General features: G+C 46.9%; 1 protein-coding gene across 1 annotated transcript in view; it reads left to right on the top strand.

Moving 5' to 3' along the window:
• Positions 1-14789: 14789 nt before the first annotated feature.
• The window catches only part of cltcl1 (clathrin, heavy chain-like 1), a 29948-nt gene continuing 20809 nt past the window's right edge, over positions 14790-23928 (top strand). The window contains 8 exon segments of the mRNA XM_042337273.1: positions 14790-14916; positions 18974-19181; positions 19405-19407; positions 21224-21492; positions 22095-22256; positions 22487-22600; positions 22933-23106; positions 23550-23747. Coding sequence (XP_042193207.1) covers positions 14875-14916; positions 18974-19181; positions 19405-19407; positions 21224-21492; positions 22095-22256; positions 22487-22600; positions 22933-23106; positions 23550-23747 — 1170 coding nt within the window. The 5' untranslated portion in view covers positions 14790-14874.

Below are 23928 nucleotides of genomic sequence, written 5' to 3'. Positions count from 1 at the left end.
GGCTGTGAGTACACTCACACTCCCCTCACTCTTAGACAGTAAATCACAACCTGTGTTAAAAGTTTCTCTTGCCCTCCGCTCCACCATCGATAATAATAATAATAATCCTTGCATTTGATATAGCGCTTTTCACGTCGGGAGGACGTCCCAAAGCGCTTCACAGAACACACTGTAAAGTGAATTGACTGTATATTTGTGGGCGAACGCGGCAGCCAATTGCGCACAGCAATGTCCCACAAACAGTCGTAGATTGAAATTGACCAATTTTATTATTGTTTGGGTTTTGGAGGGATTATTATTAGGCTCTGTGTGGAGTAAGGAAACTTGCCCAAGGTTTCGCCCTCTGCCTGGAATTGAACTCAGGTCTCTCGCTTGCAAAGCGAGTGCTCTAACCACTGAGCTACAGGACTCCACGATGACCGCACTTTCAGCCACTACACCCTGAAACTCTGGAACACTCTCCCTCAATCCCTCCGCCTTGCTCTCTCATTCCCCATCTTCAGGTTGTGTCTGAAGACCTTCCTCTTCGACGATGCCTATGATCACCTCCCCCCGGCTCGGTGTCGGGCTCCGCCACTATCAAGCGCTCTGGGATGCTGCCCCGCGTGAGGGGAGCTGTGTAAATGCAAGTTGTTGTTGCATTGCCCTTTGTAAATCTGTGTAGGAGAGAATTCCACCTCTGGTGTTCCATTGACTGGATCTGAGTTGGGATACAGTCTCGTTAACAGACCCTCCCGAGAGGATACAAACCGCTAACGCACATCGTACGCTTACCTGCAGTCACTACATCCGAAGTGACTCTCGGAGGGGAGCGTTGGGGTCTGCAGGAAATCGAGAGCAAGAGACATCAAGGCCCCACTGATGTCATGTTGACCTGAGCTGTTGACTGGAGCTCCCTGCAGTGGGACAATGAGAAGACGCTCCCTTCATTTATATTGTATGGAGTGGAATCTGCTTCCATTGTGTGTGGGGCGGCAGAGAGAAAGGGCTCCAGTGCGTATCAGTGTCTCTCTGGGAGCATTCGGTGTAGCTGAATCTCCGAGGAGGAAGAGAGACATCAGACAAGAGGGCAAGCTTTTCCAAGGGAACCCAGGACACATCAGACCAGTACACACTGCCTTCACTCAGACACTGATGAGGATAGAGAGCAGCTGTGAGGCATTGACTCAATCGGGCTGTTTAAGATGGAGTTTTTGGTGGTGGGAGGGGGTTGGCCAACCAGTGTCTGACACACACGCTAACCCATCACCGTCGCTTAAGAGTCTCCAAACTAAGCTGAGAATTCCTGGCATCCCACCTACACATGGAAATCCCAGAGATAAGATTGTTGGAATGGAATGCGCGCTCTCTCTTCCTCTCTCTGGAGGGAGGCATCCTGCTTACCTAATTCCGGAGAGTATTAGGCACAGGTTGGCAACAGACAAGACTTGGGGTATGCGTTGGGGGTAACTGGGAGTCTGACCAGCTAAAGATGCACAGATTGCCATTGAGGGCAAGAGGGAGATTAAAGGTGATGGATTGAGGTCTGAGAGGGAGATGGATAGAGACTTAGGGAGGGAGAGGGTGAGGGGAGATAAGAAGTTATTTGAGGTGTAAGAGGGAGATCGATAGAGGCTTGGGGGAGTTAAAGGGGGATGAATTAAGCTATCTCTGTCTCTATGAGATATTCTCTCATAGGAAAGGCGTTGCATAAACTGTTGTTTGAACACGAGGGAGAGAGACACACATAAAATGGTGGGATTGTGAGGGGCATGTGGAATATTTGAACTATGTCACTGCCAATGGGAAGCAAGAACGATGGCGTTTGGTTGGTTGGGGGGAGGCCTGGTAATATCATATGACCTCCCCCACCCCACCCCGTGAAGGGCTTCATTGGATCTGATGTGGTTGTGCAGTGATGTAGAGCTGAGTGCTCAGACTCCATGTGCATACTGTCACCTATTGGTACCCCACAGGACTGCGTCTCACGCTGCCAAAAGGGTTTCTCTCTGTAATAATAATCCTTGCATTTGATACAGCGCCTCATCACATCGTTGAGACGTCTTTCACACAATATACTGCAAAGTGAATTGACTGTATATTTTGTGGGCGAAACACGGCAGCCAATTGTGCACAGCAGCGTCCCACTAACAGTCGTGGATTGAATTAACAAATTGGTATCTTTTTTCGGGATTATTACCCCCGGAAAGCGATCCACCAATCCACTAACAACCAGGTTCCTACCTACTGCTTGGTAAACAGAGGTGTGTGGAGTAAGGAAACTTGCCTAAGGTTTTGCCCTGCCGGGAATCGAACCCGGGTCCTCTCGTTTGAGAGGCGAGCGCTCTAACCACTGAGCTACAGGATTCCACAAACACAATCTTCTGACTCAGAGGAGAGAGAGAGTCAGGCTGACACCTGCTTGTTTTATAGTGCTGAGGCAAGTACAATAGTGTAGTAACTGTGATCTGACACTGATCTCCTGCCTGTGGTAGTGAAGGAGGGAATGGACCAGAGCTTTGAGCAGATGTCATTGAGATCAGGAGCTTTGTAATATCCCCCATCGCACACTGAATAGGCCTTTACATCCACTGTTTTCCTTGTCATTGACAGTCACAGCCCTAAACTGTAACTGTGCAAATGTAATTTGTTGTTGTTGTTGTAAACATCAGCTCGGTATAGAGACCTTAGCTCACTAACTGAGTCGGGCTGAGCACAGTTGGGCAGCAATTATGAGAGTGCGGTGCTGTGTGTAACGTGTTGACAGATCTTGTTATTGAAATGTTCGGAGGAAGAAAGAGGCATAAAAAGACAACGCTTTGTGCCGTAACAATACAGTTACACTCTCTGCATGTCACTTTCCAGACAGCTGGTACCTCTCTGAGCTTAACAGGCTCTGCAATGATAGCTACTCTGCTGCCCATTGCTCAGCAAAACAATTCTCCTGTTTCTCACAAATAGTGGAGTCCCCGTAGTGTAGTGGTTAGAGAGCTCGCCTCGCAAGCGAGAGGACCCGGGGTTGATTCCTGGGTGGGGCAAAACCTTAGGCAAGTTTCCTTCCTCCACAGACTCGGAGGCAAGAGAGGGAGAGTGCTACCGACTGAGCCAAGGCTAACACCTGCATAATAAGAGAGTGAGTGAGTAAGAGAGAGAGAGAGAGATGGGATTCCTACTAGGAAGTTGATAACTGACCCACTCCCCCGTCTAAAGTGTTTCTCTGATAAAGTCCAGCTTTTCCGCTGTTCTTCCTGAGGGCTAAGGTCGGCTATTAATTGTCTCTGAACACTCCACCGTCACCTGTCATCACTCTGAGGTTCCTGTCCAATGAAGATCTTAACACTGACTGATCAACAATAATCCTCGGGTTAACCCAGGCCCCCGTTACAGGAACTTATTTACTTCCGTCCGTTTAACAATCCAGTACAAACTACAAACACAAACTACACAGTCAATTCACTTTACAGTATATCCTGTGAAGCGCTTTGAGACACGTCAACGACGTGATAAGGCGCCGTGTCAAATGCGAGGATTATTATTATTATAATTAGTATTTTTCTCTGCCCCATTTTCTCTTGAAAATAACTGAACTCAACCTTAATGCGAGAGTTGTTTTTCCCCTTAAGAACGAACCGTTTCCAAACAAAGACCGGATTTAAGAATTGCCCATAAATTACTCTCCGTGAAGCGTAACGTGAAGGCCAAAAAAGGACCTTCCGGCTGAGACTAGCTGGAATTTCAAGCCTCTCAGCTTTGCTTTTCCCCCCTTTGTCTTACCTGATGGCGCCCCCTTCTGAGCAATACATATACGCACATCTCACACAACCACCAAAAGACCGCGTCAAAAGTTGCCGTGACTTTTCCGTGCTCATCTCGTCCCGTTTTCCCAATCTAAACCCTTCACTGGTCATTTAGAGAGACAGGGGAGAGTCAGTGAGTCACTGATCGTAATATTACTCCTTGAATTTGATATATATCGTGCCTTATAACAATAATAATCCTTGGATTTGACATAGCGCCTTATCACGTCGTCGAGACGTTCTCACACAGCGCTTCTCAGAATATACAGTGAAGTGGTTTGATTGACTGCGTAGTTTGTGGGCGAAATGTGACCCACAAATCCAGCGATTTGGGACGTCCTCCTGACGTGAAAGGCGCTGTACAAATATAATTTGTTGTTGCTATCAAGCCCGAACGTCTCAAAGCGCTTCACAGGGTTTAATGTAAAGTGTAGTGACTGTGTGGGCAAAACGTGTTTTGGGAAAATAGAAGTGCTCAGATGCCTGTTTCATGTCATTGTCGCAGACGTACAGAACAGTGTTTACATTCCTCCACATGCCTCTCACACAGCCAGCATCACTCCCATTCCTTCCACACCCCCTCGCACCCTCTCCCCCCACCCTCAAACCTCATTAATCACACCGTACTGAAGCCCAAAAATGTAGACTATCACTTTTCATGAGGGTTTCTCAATCGCTTGTGCTCTCTCTCTCCCTCACACACACATTCTCTCTCTATCTCTCTCTCTCGCTCCCACTCTCTCTCCTTACTATTACTCACTCACTTGCTCATTCCCTTTCCTGCTCTCGCTCATTCACTTTCTCACTCTCTCTCTCCCTCTCTATCCTCCTCTTTCTCACTCACTCCATCGCTCGCTCACTCACTTTCATTGTCTCTTTATCACTATCATTCTCTCTCTCTGTCCCTCACTCTCTCTTATCATTTTCTATCTGGGATCAGGCGAGTATCAAAGATCCTGTGGCGCTGTTGGAGAAGAGAAGGGAGTTTGCCACTCAGTCACTCACTCCGTGGCTGTTTGTGGGACACTGCTGTACCCAATGAAGCCGTTAATTAAGAAATACTTCCTGGTTCCTCTCCAGAATTCGCTCAGTTAGATCCTTAATGCTGCAATGTGAGTGTTAACTGAGATGTGGCAGAGTTGGGGTGAGGGAGAGGCCTTGTCATGGTGGAGAAATCTGGAAGAGCAAGGGGGGTGGGAGGGGGAAGAGGGGGGATAGAAAAAAGAATATGATTTCAGTGCGAAGTGTGTGTGTGAGAGGTTTGGAGAGTGTGAGAAGAAAGGGTTTGGTCTGGTCCCAGTTAAACAGACACCACTCAGACCGTAAAGAGACACTTACAATTGTTCTATCAACACGTCCTTTGTGCTGGTATTATTTGTGTTCAGTTTGTCACGTTCAAATATATTTCATATTTAAAGGCAGCCAAGAGAATAGAGGAGAGTTCCTTTTTTTTTTGGCCGAGTGTCTATCTGACACACACGGAAACCCATCACCATGATCAGCCGGGTGTCTGACACACACGGAAACCCATCACTGTGACCAGCCGGGTGTCTGACACACACGGAAACCCATCACCATGATCAGCCGGGTGTCCCACACACACGGAAACCCATCACCGTGATCAGCCGGGTGTCTGACACACATGGAAACCCATCACTGTGACCAGCCGGGTGTCCCACACACACGGAAACCCATCACCATGATCAGCCGGGTGTCCACACACACGGAAACCCATCACCGTGATCAGCCGGGTGTCCCACACACACGGAAACCCATCACTGATCAGCCGGGGTGTCCACACACACGAACCCATCACCATGACCAGCCGGGTGTCCAACACACACGGAAACCCATCACCGTGATCAGCCGGGTGTCTGACACACATGGAAACCCATCACCGTGATCAGCCGGGTGTCCCACACACACGGAAACCCATCACCATGATCAGCCGGGTGTCCAACACACACGGAAACCCATCACCATGATCAGCCGGGTGTCCAACACACACGGAAACCCATCACCATTGCTTAAGAGTCTCCAAACCAAGCTGAGAATTTCACCTACACATAGAAATCCCAGAGATAGATTGTTGGAATGGAATGCGCTCTCTCTCTCTCTCCCTCTCTCTGGAGGGACGCCCCCTCCTTACCTAATTCCGGAGAGTATTAGGCGCAGGTTGGCAAGAGCCAAGGCTTGGGGGGAGCCCAGAGTGTGTGTCGGGGGTAACTGCTGGAGTCTAACCGCACAGCTTGTTATTGGTGTGTGTCAGCCCGGCTCAGTGTGTGAGTAGGGACCCTGAGCTCACACACTTTACGCTTGATCACAGTTTTATCTGAGGAACAAATGTAACCCAATTTACACACGTTATTTGCTGGAGATTAAGGTTGAGTCCGAAACATCCATTGGCCATTGTCTCAAACACTTCACCAAGGAAGCCATTAACACAATAGCTAATTCCTGAGTGAGAGGTCACTCGGGGTCAGCCCACAACTCTCCTAACAGTCTTGTTAATGTGGACACGACCTTAGTCAGAACTTGTGCGCAAATTGGCCGCTGCTTGTTCATCTACAAAACACACAGTCACTACATTTCACAGGGAAATCCTGTAAAACACTTTGAGATATTGCAAGAACACGATAATATGATAATAATCCTTGCATTTGATAAAGCACCGTATATAGCGTTGTTGAGATGTCTCAAAGCGCTTCACAGAATAGACTGTAAAGAAGAGTGACTGCGTATTTTGTGGGCGAAACGCGGCAGCCAATTGCGCACAGCAGCGTCCCCACAAACAGCCGTGGATTGAGTGACCCATTTTATTATTTTTTGGGGGGAGTATTAGCCCCGGAAAGTGATCCGACAATCGACTAACAACCGAGTTCCTATTTACTGCTGGGTAAACAGAGGCGGGTGTGGAGTAAGGAAACTTGCCTAAGGTTTTGAAACCGGGTCCTCTGACTTGCGAGGCCAGTTCACTAATCAACCTGCTACAATATGAAAACAACAGCAGCAAACTCACATTATATATCTAGGGTTAGCGCCTGGGGGAGCTTATTGGACACCAGGCAGGAGAGAAAAGGACATTATTTATAAAAATAACTCATCGTAAAAGGAGCGTTCGAGTGAGGACGTGGAGATGGCAGCCGACGGGGTGAATATATTTGTTTTCAATTATCGGCTATTTAGAAGGAAGCGCTTCGGCAACACAGAGAGAGAGCCTGAGGGAAGTGGGCTTTGTGTGGTCTCACACCGAGGTGGGTGGAATGAGAGCGTTACTGAGCACAAGGCAGCCCAGAGTTCACTCTGTGCAGTCAGTCAGAGTGAAATCCAGGGAGGTCAAATCCCTTTAAACTGTGATTTAAATCTTGATAAAGTGTCTCCTCACTAAAGGGGAAGGGATTTTTTTTTATGGACCGAGAACGGAGCGATACGAGGAAAGCCTCTTTACGTCCGAATCATTACCGTCCGCATCACTCACCTCGCAAGCAAGAGGACCCGGGTTCGATTCCCGGGTGGGATTTTAGGCGAGTTTCCTCACTCCACACACCTTCAAAAAATAAAAATTGGTCACTCAATCCATGACTGCTGTGCGCAATTGGGCTACCGTGCTTCGCCCACAAAATATGTCTCAGGCTGTGTGAAATGTAAGCCTTGTTATTGTAGTATACGTTGGTGGTCACAGCTCAGTGTGTGTGGGTGTCAGGCTGGGGCTGAGGATTAATAATGACCAATCTCTATGGTTGAGCGTTCAAGCACAGTGAGGCTTCTCCTTCAGGTGAAACCCGGTCACCTGCGATGCCAACCCTTTGCTCAGACTGTCATCACCCTCTCTACTGCTGCCCAGCTCTGATACACAGGACCTGTCAGCCTGGGACATAGGCAGGGGCTGAACACAGCAAATATAGTAAATGTATAATATATAGTAATATAATCATCCTTGCATTTGATATAGCGCCTTATCATCACGTCATTGAGACGTCTTGAGGCTTCACAGGATATACTGTAAAGTGTAGTGGCTGTGTAGTGTGCGAGCAAAGTTTGCTTCAGACTTAACTACTCTCTAAGTCCTCTCTAACTTAACTTAACGCTAAATTCCATCATATTATGATCTCTTCGCCCTCGAGGAGCCTGAAGTTCCAGTTTGCTGATCAGCCCTGTTTCATTACACAAAACAAGGTCTATATGGCTTGTTCCCTGGTCGGCTCCTCAGCATATTGATCTAGAAAATTATCTCTAAAACATTCTATAAACTCTTCTATGTTACCTTTTCCAATTTGGTTGTCCCAGGCTATGTGCAGGTTAAAATCACCCACAATTAGTGTCTTTCCTTTGCTCCACTAATCTCTTGATTTATACCTTGAGCGACACTTTGACCACTGTTTGGGGGTCTATAAACTACTCCCACTATAATTTTCTGCCCCTTGAAGTTACGTATCTCTACCCATACTGACTCTACATCTTGCTTTTCAGATTTAAAATCTTTCCTCTCTACTGTCCTGTGAAGCCTCAAGACGTCTCAATGACGTGATGATAAGGCGCTATATCAAATGCAAGGATGATTATATTACTATATATTATACATTTCTCTTTGACCGTGCCTTCAGCTCCCCTCTCGACTCTCTTCCCCCTTCTCGCTCCCTCCCATCCCTCCCCTCACCCTGACCATTTCCCCCTCCTCGCTCCCTCCCTTCCCTCCCCTCACCCTGACCATTTCCCCGCTGCTCGGGTCATGACCCAACTGTGCAGCGCCTTGGGACGTCCTCCTGACGTGAAAGGCGCTTTATAAATGGAATCTTGTTGTTGTTGTTGTTGTATCCCATCCTTTATTAGCAGGGCCACTCCCCCTCCTCGTTTACCACATCGCCTATCTTTCCTATATACCACGTAGCCGGGAATATTCAGTTCCCATCCTTGATCACCCTGTAACCACGACTCGGTGATAATAATAATAATAATAATAATAATAATCCTTGCATTTGATATAGCGCTTTTCACGTCGGGAGGACATCCCAAAGCGCTTCACAGAACACACTGTAAAGTGAATTGACTATATATTTGTGGGCGAACGCGGCAGCCAATTGCACACAGCAATGTCCCACAAACAGTCGTAGATTGAAAATGACCAATTTATTATTGTTTTTGGTTTTGGAGGGATTATTATTAGGCTCTGTGTGGAGTAAGGAAACTTGCCCAAGGTTTCGCCCTCTGCCTGGAATTGAACTCAGGTCTCTCACTTGATGGCTACGAGATCATACCGGTTTGTCTCTATTTGTGCAACTAATTCATCTGTCTTGTTACGAGAGCTTCGTGCATTCAGATACAGTGCCCTTAATTCTGACTTCTGGCTATTAACCCTATTCACCAGCACTCTATCGCTGTACTTCCTTTCCCGGTTTGACACACTTTGCTCTTCTCCGTTGTTAATCTGCTCTCTTGCTTTTGTTGATCTCAAGTTTAACTGTGGTGGACTATACTTTACTATGTTTTTACCTCCCCCCTTAGTAGTTTAAAGCCCTTTCTACCTCCCTATTTATTCATGTAGCCAGGACATTTGTCCCAGCCCTATTTAGGTGGAGCCCATTCCTTTGGAAAAGCTCCCATCTTCCCCAATACTCGTGCCAGTGGCCCATGAATTGGAATTCCTGCTCTCCGCACCACTCTTTTAGCCCGGCATTCAGATCTATGATCTTCTTTTGCCTGTACCAATTAGCTCCTGGCTCAGGTAACAGTCCCGATATCATCACTTTGGAAGTTCTATTCCTTAGTTTAATTCCCAATTCCCGGAACTCGCTCCTTAACTCGTCCCTACTGGTCCTACCAATGTCATTGGTCCCTATATGTACCATTACGATTGGATCCTCTCCCTCATGCTTCAAATTTATCTGCAACCCGGCGGTGACATCCTTCACCCCGGCCCCAGGAAGACAACTGAGTCTTCTTGTCTCCCTGCTACGGCTACAGAAGACTGTCTCATCCCCAATAAGAATTACATTTTTAACCTCCTGCACAGGGGTGTTGGGGTCAGTTTGCCTGTCTTCCTCGCAGATTTCCTTGTCCACACAGGTTGCCAATATTTCATACCTGTCAGACAAGGCTAAAGTCTGGGATTCTTCAGCCCCTCTCTTTCGGGAACGCTTGCCTGCCCGCCTGACTGTCACCCAGTCATGTCCGTCGCTGCTAAATTCTTCTTCCTTGGGATTCAGGGGAGTGTCCGGCTCCAGGATAAAGCTGTCCAGGAAGTTTTCTTCATCCCTAATGCTGCGCAGCGTCTCCACCTGAGACTCCAGCTCAGCTACTCTCAGCTGGAGCTCTCTGATTTCCAGACACTTGCAGCAGATGAAGTCGCCCGGACTTAAGGCGCCCTCCATTGACTCCCACATGTGACAGACCTCGCAGTTTACCTGCCGCACCATCTTCACAAACTTTATATAGATACAAAGATATATAGCCTGCCCCCACTTCGCTTTCTGCACCTAATTCCCACTCTCACCAAATTCCCTCACACTCTGGCGTCGCCTCACTCCGGACGTAGCTCACTCTGGGCTCTCGGCTCGTATTGGTATTGGGGGAATCGTCGGTTAGGAATTGAAATTTCTCGGACGGACAGAGAGGTGGGGGTTGGGGCACTGGGGAGGAAGAGTCTTTAAAATACAGCAATTACTGTCGTCAAGATTTGTAATCGGTGTTGGAAACAAAAGGTGCCGGGTTTGATCTAATCATGATGGATTGGGGTCGGGGAAGAGAGAGAGAGAGAGAGATAGACAAGATACAAACTGATAATTGAAGCTGTTTGATTGAGTCACACAAGTTGCTGTTTGAATAGAGGAGAGAAAGAGGCTGATACATTGTCCTGAACTGATAACATAAAAGGCCAATTGAACCCAGGTGAAAAATCACCCTTTTGAGAGGGCTCGTCCTGTAGAAGTCTCTCCTCCCCCCCCGCCACACCCCCAGGGATTGGGTTTCACGTGTGCTTGTGGCTTGTCAGCACCTCTCTGAGCTGGGAGCATCGCCCGAGAGATGATAAGATCAGAGAGGGCAGAGGGACAGAGCCCAGACCCACACAATGAGCTCTCCCACCCTTCGTCCATCCATCACCTGGCCACAATACAGCTGTCAACCAGCTTGCCCCCCCCACCTCCCCGGGCAACTCACTGACCACCAGGCAGCCACTGAGCCCTGCACACACCACCCACGCTCCCCTTCCACACACACACACACACACACACACAGTCACTACATTTCACAGTCAATCCCAACAAAGCTCTTTCAGGTGTCTCGACGATATGATAAGGCGTTCCATCAACTGTGAGGATTATGATTGACTGACTGACTGACTGACAAACCCACTAACTCACTCACTAACAATGTAGGTACATGTTGACTGTGGGAAGAACATGTTCTGACGTCTGTTGCCAACGGCGCTCCTCGAAGGGTTAAAGCACGCGAATGTTGCCGAGACATTAGCCTGTCGTAGTTTGCTTTCAGGACATCACAAAGAATTTGGTAAATCACTTTCTAATCACTTCACAAGTCGTTTTATAACCTGGGACTGACATTCACTCAAGGAAGAAGACCTCAGTCTTGAGAGAAACCTGGACCAAACTCTCTCTCTCTCTATTGCTCTCTCTCTCTCATCGCTCACAAAATATACAGTCAAGTCACTTTACAGTATATCCTGTGAAGCGCTTTGAGACGTCTACATGACGTAATAAAGCGCTATATCGAATGCAAGATTATTGTTGTTGTAATCTGTTTCTCTGTGCGTGATGGGTTTCTGCGTGGGTCAGACACCTGGCTGACCAAAATAGAAAACTTCCACCTAAAACCACATAGCTGGCCATTGAGAGCGCTGTCCGACAAGCTTTCCCACTGCTTGTCCAGCTAGAACCACCCACCCATCAGGGCTTTGGCTTACATGGTTAATGTAATGTGCAATGAAATAAAAAAATCAAGTAGAATTCACTGGGAATTTTATGTGTTTTCAGCTTAAATCCTATTTGGAAGTGAGCCAGAGAGAGAGCGCACGAAGGAGAAAGAGAGAGACAGATAGAGATAGAAAGAGACAAAGAGAGAGCCCTGACACTCAGATTAACACATCTCACTCTCAGGAGCAGTAAGGAGCAAAATATTATGCTGACAAAAGGTATAAATCACACGGCTTCTCCCCGAGGCAGGCCGTTTGGGCCAACGTCATTCATCAATGTTCTTCCAATCCAGCGATCTCAATAATTTTCACTTTCCCCGTGTGAGCAGATAACTGGCTCAGAATCACTGACTTGTTATTAGTCAAGTGAAATCTCCCGCTACAATTCATAGGAACAGGAGGAAGCCATTCAGCCCTTCGAGCCTGTTCCGCCATTCTATTAGATCGTGTCTGATCTGGACCTCATGTCTAATTACCTGCCTTTGCACCATCTCCCTCAATACCCTCACCCAACCAAAATCTATCCACCTCAGTCTTGAAAATTTGAATGGATTCAGCCATAATTCACAGAAGACATAATTTGGGGGCGGGAGAGAGTTCCAGATTTCCACTCCCCTTTGCGTGTGTGGAAAAACTCCCTCCTGATTTCACTCCTAAATGGCTTGGCTCTAATTTTAAGATGATGCCCCCACCCACCAGAGGAAATAGTTTCTCTGTAGCTGCCCTGGCAAAACAATAGATGGATTTCTTATTGCAAAAGGGATTAAGGGATATGGGGATAAGGCAGCGTCAGGTTATTAGCCAGAGTTAATTAGAAGATCAGCCATGATTGAATGGCGGGGCAGGCTCGAAGGGCTGAATGGCCTCCTCCTGCTCCATGTTATGTTTATCAATCAATCAATCAATCAACCTTCTAAACTGAAGGGAATACAGACCAAGTTTATGCAGCCTGCCCGCGTAACTTAACCCATTACCCCCTGGTATCAGGGGCAAAGCAGCTCATTTCCACGGTCTGTCAATCACTGGATTGACTCAAACATGGAGCACGGTGACCAGACACACTGAGACCCATTGGTAGTGCTTTCACCTCCGAGGTTTAACGTCTAATCCGAAGGACGCCATCTCCGACAATGCAACACACCCCCAGCACTGCATTGGAACATCAGCCTAGACTGTGTGATTCCACGTCCCGAGGTGGGGGCTTGAACTCACAACCTTCTGACTCCGAGGCGAGAGAGAGAGCGCTACCCACTGCGCCGGGCTGACACACAAATATCTGCTTTATGGACTTCTGAGGTGGAAATCTCTGAATGCTAACGCTTCACTGCACTGTAACCATATATTGCCGCCTACTGGGTATTCAGGTGCATTACACAAAGTACTTAAGGTAATAATAATAATCCTCGCATTTGATACCGCGCCTTATCACGTCTCAGAACACTTCACAGAATATACCGTATAAGTGTAGTGATGGTATATTGTGTGGACGAAACGTGCCAACCAATTGCGCGCAGCAGCGTCCCACAACCAGTCTTGGATTGAGTGACCAAATTATTGATAGTTTTTCTTGGAAGGGAATATTACCCCAGGAAAAGCGATCCACCAATGGACTAACGACCGGGCTCCAACTTATTGCTTGGTAAACCGAGACGTGTAGTTTAAGGAAACTTGCCTAAGGTTTCGCCCCCCCCCCAGGGATCGAACCCGGGTCCTCTCGCTTGTGAACGCTCCAACCGCTATACTACAAGACAGAAACGTGTGGGTTTCTGGGTTGAAGGCCGGGCCGGGCGTTGGGCAGAACAGATAACAAGGAAGGTCACATTGAGAGCCAGACTGCAACAGAAGAGACAGAATTAAACCGCGCGTCTGTCCTTGACGCACAGACGGACTGAGCAGAGAAACACAATGCATCGAGTGCATCGTGTGGGCACTGTGTGGCAGCAAAGTACCTTCAGTCGCTGCAGATTCCTCTAACAGTGTGTGTGTGTGTGTGTGTTGTGTTGTATTTAGGGACAGATAAGTAAATCGTAGCAACTGTTCCTTTGATTTATTCGTTGGATTTACTTTCTCTTCGTTGCTGCTGCCGCTGCTTGAAAACCTATGAAGACAAAATATATAAAAATGCACAGTCGCTCCACTTTACAGTGAAGCGCTTTCAACATCTCAGCGAGGCGCTAAATCACATGCAAGGATTATTATTAGTAATATTATTAGGACCATTATTAGTAATACTATTAGAACCATTGTTAGTAATATTATTAGTACCATTGTTAGTAATATTATTAGAACCATTGTTAGTAATATTATTAGTACCATTATTAGTACTATTATTAGAATCATTATTAGTATCATTATCAGTATCATTATTAGTACCATTATTAGCAGTACTATTATTAGAATAATTATTAGTATTATTATTAGTAGTGGTAGTATTAGTATCATTATTACTTTATTACTGGTATTATTATCTGTATCACATAATTTTTCCGGTTTGCCCAGGCAGGTGTTTTGCCCGGACAATAATCCTTGGAAATAAATGAAAAATAAAAATAAAAACATGGACTGAGAGCAATGCAGCAAATCCCGAGCTTCCCCTCTGCATTGGTGACAGGTCTCTGTGTGGGGGGACTATATCCCGAGGGCGGAGGTGGCTGTGGCTCTGGGTGGGTAGACGGAGTGCACCGGCTGCGCACCGTGAAGTCATTATTAAAAATCCCTCCGAAACGGGTCCCGCCCTGCGAGCGCTTGCCGATTGGCGGAGGGTAGCCGCGGTGGGCGTGGCGTACAGTCGCCATTGGTTGGCGGCGCTCTCCGTCAACTGGAGCGACGGGCGGATGGGCGGTTGCGATTGGCGACGGTAGCCGTCAATCAGAGGCGGCGGGGCGGGATCTCGGCCTGACGCCTTGCTGATTGGTCGGCACGGCTGTCAGTCAGCACCTGGCGACCGTTGAGAGCTCGAGCGCCGTCCCGCCCATCACACACCCAGCAGCCGGCGGTTGGCTGAGGCGGCTGTCCATCACAGCCGGAGGGGCGGGCGGCAGGCGAGGGAGCGGCGCTGATTGGTCGGGGTGGTCGTCAGTCAGTTGGGCGGGAAGGAGGCCTGGCGGCCGTTGAGAGCGAGAGACAGACAGAGAGAGAGACTGACCGGCTCCTCACACAACACCAGTCGCCATGGCGCAGATACTGCCCATCCGCTTCCAGGAGCATCTCCAGGTCAGACACCCGGGACCGCGTCTTCTGATGGAGAGGGACCTGAGGGTGGGGGGGAAAGGGGCCTGAGGGTGGGGGGAGAGGGGCCTGAGGGGGGGGGGAGAGGGGCCTGAGGGTGGGGGGAGAGGGGCCTGAGGGTGGGGGGAGAGGGGCCTGAGGGTGGGGGGAGAGGGGCCTGAGGGTGGGGGGCTGAGGGTGGGGGGGGGAAAGGGGCCTGAGGGTGGGGGGGGGGGGAGAGGGGCCTGAGGGTGGGGGGGGGGGGGGGGAGAAGGGCCTGGAGGGTGGGGGGGGGGAGAGGGGCCTGAGGGTGGGAGGGGGGGGAGGGACCTGAGGGTGGGGGGGGGAGAGGGGCCTGAGGGTGTGGGGGGGGGAGAGGGGCCTGAGGGTGTGGGGGGGGAGAGGGGCCTGAGGGTGGGGGGGGGGCGGGAGAAGGGCCTGAGGGTGGGGGGCCTGAGGGGGGGGAGGGGCCTGAGGTTGGGGAGGGGCCTGAGGGTGGGGGGGGGGGAGAGGGGCCTGAGGGTGGGGGGGGGGGAGAGGGGCCTGAGGGTGGGGGGGGGGAGAGGGGCCTGAGGGTGGGGGGGGGGAGAGGGGTCTGAGGGTGGGGGGGGGGAGAGGGGCCTGAGGGTGGGGGGGGGGAGAGGGGCCTGAGGGTGGGGGTGAGAGGGGCCTGAGGGTGGGGGGGGGGAGAGGGGCCTGAGGGTGGGGGGGGGGGAGAGGGGCTTGAGGGTGGGGGGGGAGAGCCTGAGGGTGGGGGGGAGGGGCCTGAGGGTGGGGGGGAGAGGGGCCTGAGGGTGGGGGGGAGAGGGGCCTGAGGGTGGGGGGGAGAAAGGGTTCTGAGGGTGGGGGGGGTAGTAGGCCGGGGGGGAGGGGTGAGAGAGAGGCTCTCCGTGGCTTTTCCCAGTGTCTGTGAGTCCCTCTGGGGGAATCCTTGCCTCTCCCTGTGTCTGACTGTCTTCCCCCTCGCTGTCTCTGAATATGTTTATCTCCCTCTGCCCCCCCCCCCCCTACTCTGCCTTTTTCCCCATCAATGATTGATGAGGGGTTCAGCAGCTGCTCTTTCTGTCCCTTTTTTTCCACTCCCCCCCCCCCAATAAAGCTGGACTGTGGCTTTGGGAATTTCCTAGGAATGCAGGAGTTTCATGGCAAAATGGCTCAGAGAAAGATTCTTGGTTTGGAATGGAGTAGATTGACTTTTTCATTCCATATCGGTTCTCGTCCTCTCTCTTCTTTTTCACCCCCTCCCCCCCACGAGGTTAACATTTGTCGCAGTGGTTATTGATTGATTGCTTCAAGGTATTATGAAGTTTCAAATGCTGTGAAGTAGACTTGCAACAGTGAATTAAATGTATACAAACCTTGTTCTGGTTATTAAAGCTTCGGTTTCCTGACTCGTAATGGAATTCACTTGCTCTTCTCTGGTATAAGCAACCTCTTTCTTCCTTCTCTGGGTTCATTTCATCGAATAATGCACCATTTTACATGATTTCATGGGAACTTTGTGTTCTATTTTATGATAATGATGCATTGTTTTTGTTTCAATTACTCACTGAAGTTTTAATGTCTCTCGTTAATTTGAATCTTTCTCTCACAGTATTGGGTGCCCGGTTTCACCCTAAATCTCACTACAATTATAATGTTTGGCTTGAAAGAATTTCAGCAATTTACTTTGAAGCTTCCAATTGCCCTGGGTATCCTAACAACCAGCTAATCAAATTGCCAATATCAATTAGTGGGGCCTCGCAAATTACTTTACAGATAGTGACTGCACCAGATTGTGAAAGGCACATGTTGTACAACTTGTGTTCCATGAAAGTCCAGTGCTGAAAATGTAGATTCTCTGTGTTGTCCAGTGATATCTGAATCTAAAGTTAGTCACTGACATCGAAGTTCTAGGCTGGGCTTGACTTCTTAAATCTCGCTCTTTACGAAAGAGTAATCTCATTGAGTGACTCGGGTCTTAAAACATGAGCCAAGTCTGTGTTTTGTTATCTTAAGCCACAAAATGAAACCACGGGCTTAATTACTGTTTTATGGTAGATGTCAGACACTGAGGGTTGTAAAGTTTATCGAAACTGGAACTGTTGTAACTGCACAGGAACGTTAACGCTGATTTGCAATCTGCTTGTAGGATAATACTTGCTGGGTAGTTATTCAGATTAGATCGTGGTTTAAATTAAGAGTTATGAGGAGTGTACATGGCTCTCAGCTCCTGACTGAGGGACGGTTCCCTGAATAAAATGTGCCCAGACCGCCTAACTAGTGGCTAGAAAATCACATGACCTTGGTCATATCTTGGAATGAATGAAAAGGATTTTTTCCCTTACTACTCACTATTATGGGTACTGAACTTCCTTTTCTAATTTGCACTATTTCTGCTTGATGCAACGTGCAAAGCTCTTTAAACAAGTGGTTCCTTGAGAACTGTATAACAGACTGTAATGCATCTTTCCCAATACGGGGGTCTTCATATTTAACCTTGTGCACTGTTCAGCAGCCCTTTTGTGGTGATGCAAGATCATGTATGATTCACACACTGCGCCAGGGGATTGGAGGACCATCTATTGAAGTGTTTTTTTTGCCTTTCCTAATCTAGCTTTATTTTAGAACTGTACAATGGTTACATCAACAACAACAAAATGACATTTATAGAGCGTTTTTCATGTCGGGAGGACGTCCCAAAGCGCTGAACAGTCAGATGTTGGGAAGTAGCTGGCTTTGTATGTATGTTGGCTAATTACAAATGGGTTACAGATGGAATTGCTTTTTAGTATTTGTCTGAATTGAAGTCCACCCCAATTGCTTAACCTGGGCCTGTTTAGCCATCAGTCCTGAGGTGAACCTTGGGGTTGGTGCGTTCTTAATTTTCCAACCAGCTCCTCATATCTCCCAAGTGAATAGGCAGTGTGGCCCTAGCAAACTAGATGTCCCCTACAGAATTGTAAACTGGATGAAGAGTAAATCTGCTTGGATGAATGTTGACATGGAAACCAATCGCTGGGTTAACCTATGGTGTATAAGACAGAGTGGAAGGACTGTTAATACTTGTGACATTGCATCCTGGGAGTACTTGGTGCTCTTGGGAGAAGAGCCAGGGAGAAAATCTTTCTGATAAAACCCATGAAACATTGAAGCAAGAGAGTCCTTGGTATGCTATGTAGAGCATAAATGGTGTGTCACTAGGCGTGGATCCAACTGCTTAACTTTGAACTGATTTCATGCCAAGCACTAGCTTGGTCCTGATATGTTTCACTTGGACTGGACGTGGGACTTGCAGAAAAATGTGGCAGTTGCAGTCTTCATAACAACATGCTGTAGGCCAAATACCAAAGCAATGTACTGGCTGCACTATTTTGACTAATAAAACAGTCACCATAGGAGCCAAGTGACGTGATTCACTCTGCTTGTGTAAATCAGCTGAGTTGTGATCAATTTCCTGTTTATATTATATATTTATATATATTATATATAATATATTGTATGTGTGTGAGTGTGCTGAATCCAGTCAAGCAGATGTGTAGCATTCTTTCCCTTGTCTTCCTTTCCGCACTCCTCCCTCCCTGAGGGAGGCCGGGGGGTGGTTGCTTCATGAGTGATCTATGTTGTGGAGGCAGGCTTTTCAGTCTATGGATTGAAATAACTGGCCAAGCAGTAACTTGGATGACATCAATTGCTTCATCATCCAGTTGATGTGGGCGTGCGCAATACTGGTGTTGGTACTCAAAATGAGAACCTGTTCCATTATCCCAGGGTTTATATACTGTATATCCTCCATCTTGAGCACAAAGGCCTAAGATTCAGTTATTGCGAAGAGCTAACATTGAAGTGACTTACTTTTCCTCTCCTTTTTCCACTCCCCCAAAAAACATATTCTTCTGTCATTTTCCTACATTGCCATATTGGCATCTATATACTAGCAGTTCTAGGTTAGGTTGTTAATTACTGGGGGACTGTTTAATTTACCAGGTTGAATATTGTCGCATGTCGGAGCACAAAAAGTTTGCTCGAAGCTTTTAATAGCTGAACCGCTGGTCTGAATCGCAATCTGTACTCTGTCTTTCAGCTCCAAAACCAAGGAGTGAATCCAGCCAACATAGGGTTCAGTACCCTTACCATGGAATCTGATAAATTCATCTGCATCCGTGAGAAGGTGGGTGAACAGGCCCAGGTTGTTGTCATTGATCTAAGTGACCCAACAAATCCCATCAGACGTCCAATATCTGCAGACAGCGTCATTATGAACCCAGCCAGCAAAGTGATTGCTCTGAAAGGTATTATTAATCTCCTGCAAAATGAACACAAATGTTGCTGAAATGGCACAATCCTTGTCTTGCATATCGCCAACACAGCTTTGCTAGTAAGCGCTAACGACATAACCTATATGCTTTCAGGTTTGGGCACAAGTTATTCTAACTTCTCACATCTATACTATACTGCTTTTCTTTTCTGTTACTGACTGCGTACTTCTCTTCCCTCATTCTTGTCTCAATTCAGATGGTGAGTTTTTCTGTGTTTCTTGGCAGCTCCTCCCTTTTCTCTTTTTGTCTCTCTCTCTCTCTTTCTCTTGGCAGTTCTGTCTGTAGTAACTGGGTCTTCTCTAAAACTAACCACATTGACTGCTATGGGCACTGTTTAAATTACATCTGGTTAGAAATTATGCAGATTTTGAATGGAGAAAACCTTTACCTGTTAAGTATTGTCAGCCAGGACAAACCTCAGTTCCTGAAACCTATCTTAGCGCACGTCCTTAAAAGCGTACAGATCTTTACAGTACAACATCAAACCTAGAGGAATGCTAATGATTGTGAGTACTTGGCAGGGTTGAGTGAGATGGCTTGGATGAAGTGGCCTCAGTTAGTGCTGCCCATTAGCTTCAGTAAAACGACAGTGGGTGCTGAGCCTAACTGATGGCTTGCTGCAGTATCCACTGCTTTGGCCTGTTGAGCAGCTGCAGGAAAACTGGCTTCCTGGTCTGTTGGTTGTTTTTNCTCTCTCTTTCCTCTCTTATTTCTCCCCCCAGCCAGGACTCTTGTCTTTTCTCCTTCTCCACCCTCAACTGATCATTGTTATGTGATCAGGGCAGTGATTTCATTAAATAAAGCCATTTGGTTTGTGTATTTGAGAGACCCTTTTACTAGTGCATGTTTTGTGCTTTTCAGTGTTCTCTGGATCTCAGCTCTTCTTCGTTCTTGTGCAGTGTGAATATGATGTAAGGAATGTGCATCTTTGCCGTGTAACTGCTGCAGTTAGCTTTCATTGTATTCCTGGTCTAGATAGGTTTTTTGTATCTTAAAAGCATTACCTGCCTAAGTGAATAAAGGATCCTGTTTCACTTTCAATGTTGATGCTTTAACATAATTATATATTGTAATGTAAAGCTTGAAGCTTGCATAGTTAGGATTAGCATGCAGCGATCGATCGGCTTGTAATGGTGCATCATTGTCTCGCTGTACGTGTTTGATTGAAATGGAACAAGGTTATATCTAAACAGGCTCTGGAGGGCATAACTATGAATTAATTACTGTGGTGCTTTGTAGATAAATATGTGTCAGTGTGGTGGAAGTAGCTCCTTGTGTGCACTAGCTCAAACTAGTGAATGTGGCCGCAACACTTTGACAATTGGATTCAGATTCTTTCACTGACCTAGGATGTGAATCGCATTTCAATGGCTTTCGCATTGAGTTTAGGTTAAAAATTTAACGGGGCCTAAATATGCTGCCGGGGTTATTATCGAAACTACAGTTATTAATACTAATATTAGCCAATATAGTTAAAGAATAATTTCACCTGTCTATTCAATAAAACTAAGCTGGGTGTACACAAATTTTATTAAATTAAGTGCTAGCCAACTGAGTTGAAACATGCTAATTAAACCAACACCAACTCAGGCTCAGTGTTTCACGCCAGATTCACTGGCACTTTTGAGGCCATCTAGAGTGAGTAAACTTAAAATTGATACCCTGTTATACGGAAAATGGAAGAAGACCTAACCTCCCGGTTTGACAGGTACATGTTAATGCTGAATGGGGAGGAAGAGACCAGCCTATTCAGAGCAGAACTAGCTGACCATTATCAGTATCTGCAGGCCCTGCACAATCCAATTCTCAATTATTCCTCCCAATTTTTTTATTCCACCGCACTTTAACCTGGGTCTTCAGGGACTCGATCTACATTTGTTAATGCAGGTAGTGTGTGTAATTAGACACTAATGCCTGTGTTTGTATTGGGGGGATGGGGGGAGAGGAGAGATGCTAGAATGTCAATGTATTGGTAAGCCTGTTTTGTGTGTGTGTGTTCTCTGTTCATATACCAGCTGGGAAAACCCTTCAGATCTTTAACATTGAGATGAAGAGTAAAGTGAAAGCGCACACAATGACAGAAGAAGTGATGTTCTGGAAGTGGATCTCTGTGAACACTGTCGCCCTGGTAACTGAGACTGCGGTCTTCCATTGGAGCATGGAAGGCGACTCTCAGCCGCAGAAGATGTTTGACAGACACGCAAGTTTGGCGGGTTGCCAGGTCATTAACTACAGGACAGACCATCAGCAGAAGTGGTTGCTTCTAATCGGAATTTCTGCTCAGGTAGATAGATTATTGTAGAGAGCTCATCTGGGTATTTCATTTTAATTGTGTAACTCTGGGATCAGCTTATAGTGAACGTCAGTGGATTCTCGTTACAGAATCACTTTAGCCAAAAGATTTTCATCCATTTCTGAGAGCTGGCTACTAAAAATAAAATATCTCTGCGTTTACCAATTTAATGCATAACTTTGGGACGTCTTAATGACGTGATAAGGCACTATATCATATGCAAGGATTATTATAACTTTTAGTGCAAGGAAATATTTTGAGCTTTAAGTAAATGGATAAATATCTAAAAAGGGGTAAACTGCAGGGGTATGGGGAAGGGGTGAATGGGACTAAAAAGAACCAGCACGTGCGATGGGCCGAATGGCCTTCCTTCCTACTGCAAATTTCTTAAGTGTCTTAAAATGACAGGGAGCAGAATTTCAGCTTTGAAAAGAGCCAAACGAATGGATGTCTGGAAATCCCTGACTGCCAAGCACCTTGGGACGTCTTCCCGACGTGAAAGGCGATATACAAATGTAATTTGTTGTTGTGGCTACAAATGCTGGCTTTCAACTTTGCTTAAAATATTCCTTATTTTGCTCTTGACTCCTCAGCAAAATCGGGTGGTGGGAGCAATGCAGCTGTATTCAGTGGAGAGGAAGGTCTCCCAGCCTATTGAGGGGCATGCTGCAGCTTTCGCTGACTTCAAGACCGAAGAGAATCCAGCACCATCGACCCTATTCTGCTTTGCTGTCCGCAGCCAAGCTGGAGGGAAGGTAAATCGACGGCCTGGAGCGAAATGGGATAAGGGGTCTGCAGAACTGCTCAATTTGATGCCCTGCCGCCTGTTTATTCTGCATTATTTGCAGAAAATTATTTTTTGGATTTAATTATTTTTTGCATTTAATGCATCCAAATTGTGCAGTTAGGATTGCATTTGAAAGCCTTGTCTACCTTATATTGGTACTTGCACTAGCATTAAACTGATGTGTAATGTGCCTTTCAGCTGCATATAATAGAAGTGGGGCAGCCACCGGCTGGGAATCAGCCTTTCTCAAAGAAAGCAGTGGATGTGTTTTTCCCTCCCGAAGCTCAGACTGATTTCCCAGTAGCAATGCAGGTAAGCATTTAATCTGCTGTTTGTGGTTGGTGGAGAGGTGGGCGGGGGGAAATCTGGAAGAAATCCAGACATTTTCTTACGTTGTGCACTTGAATTAGTAGTAATAATAATAATTCTTTCATTTGATATAGCGCCTTATCACGCAGTTGAGACGTCTCAAAGCGCTTCACAGTATATATTGTAAAGTGGATTGACTGTGTTTTGTGGGGGGAAACGCAGCAGCCAATTGCACACAGCAGGGTCCCACAAAGAGCCGTGGATTGAGTTTTTTAAAACTGTTTTAAAGAGTAAGTAAGAGACCTTATCTTATTTGCAGTGCATTGTGTATTTAGATTGGAGCTAAGCATGGCGTTATATACTTGATCACCAAGTATGGCTACATCCACCTGTATGACCTGGAGTCTGGTGCTTGCATCTACATGAATCGTATCAGTGCAGAGACCATTTTTGTGACCGCTCCTCACGAACCTACTTCTGGGATTATTGGAGTCAACAAGAAAGGGCAGGTATGTTGTCGGTGAAGACTGTAGAGATTAAAGCCGTGCTTTAATGTGAGATAAATGTGGAAGTTTTTAAAAAAAATAAATTCTTGTAGTAATGTTGCGATCAGTTCTGTCTAAAAACCCTTTCCATGCAGCGTGTTCTGTTCTAAATGCAGTGTTTGTTACAGTGTGTCTCTGGGCTGGATAATGAAGTAAACTGAGTCCAAAGTTGGGTATTATTTGAAGGGCTTTAATAGACTATGAACGCTACACTATGTATGGAATGAGGTAGATCTGGTAGTTTCACCTGCCACTGGAGCTCTTTAAAGGTATAGACTACACATCTGAAACATGTATGTGGTGCCAATCTCTCCTGCAGGTATAGTTTGCAGACTTCTTACAGTTCAGTGTATTGTTTTCAGTGTATTCAATGTAAGGCTGTTGTATTGAAGTTGTGTTCTTTGCAGGTGCTGTCTGTCTGTGTGGAGGAAGAAAACATTGTCAATTATGCCACTAATGTGCTCCAGAATCCTGACTTGGCCTTGCGTATGGCTGTGAGAAGCAATCTGGCTGGTGCTGAGGAGCTCTTTGCTCGAAAATTTAACACCTTGTTTGCACAGGGAAGCTATTCAGAAGCTGCTAAAGTGGCAGCATCTGCACCAAAGGTACTTGCCTTTACATGGTCTGCTAAATCAGGTGTCTTAAGCTTCTAGTGCTTAACATGTAGTGTTTGCTCTCAGTACTGAGCTTTAACTGCAGTTCCAAGGTTACTGCAATACAATTTATCTTGAGCTTGAAGGTCTGGCTTCAAGGTTGCCCTATTCTACAGTTGATAACAGGACTCGT

The sequence above is a fragment of the Callorhinchus milii genome, unplaced genomic scaffold, assembly GCF_018977255.1.
Source record: "Callorhinchus milii isolate IMCB2004 unplaced genomic scaffold, IMCB_Cmil_1.0 Scaffold8, whole genome shotgun sequence".
NCBI lineage: Eukaryota > Metazoa > Chordata > Chondrichthyes > Chimaeriformes > Callorhinchidae > Callorhinchus > Callorhinchus milii.
Note: the sequence above shows the minus strand (reverse complement) of the source record. Positions and strands in the feature narration are given on the sequence as shown.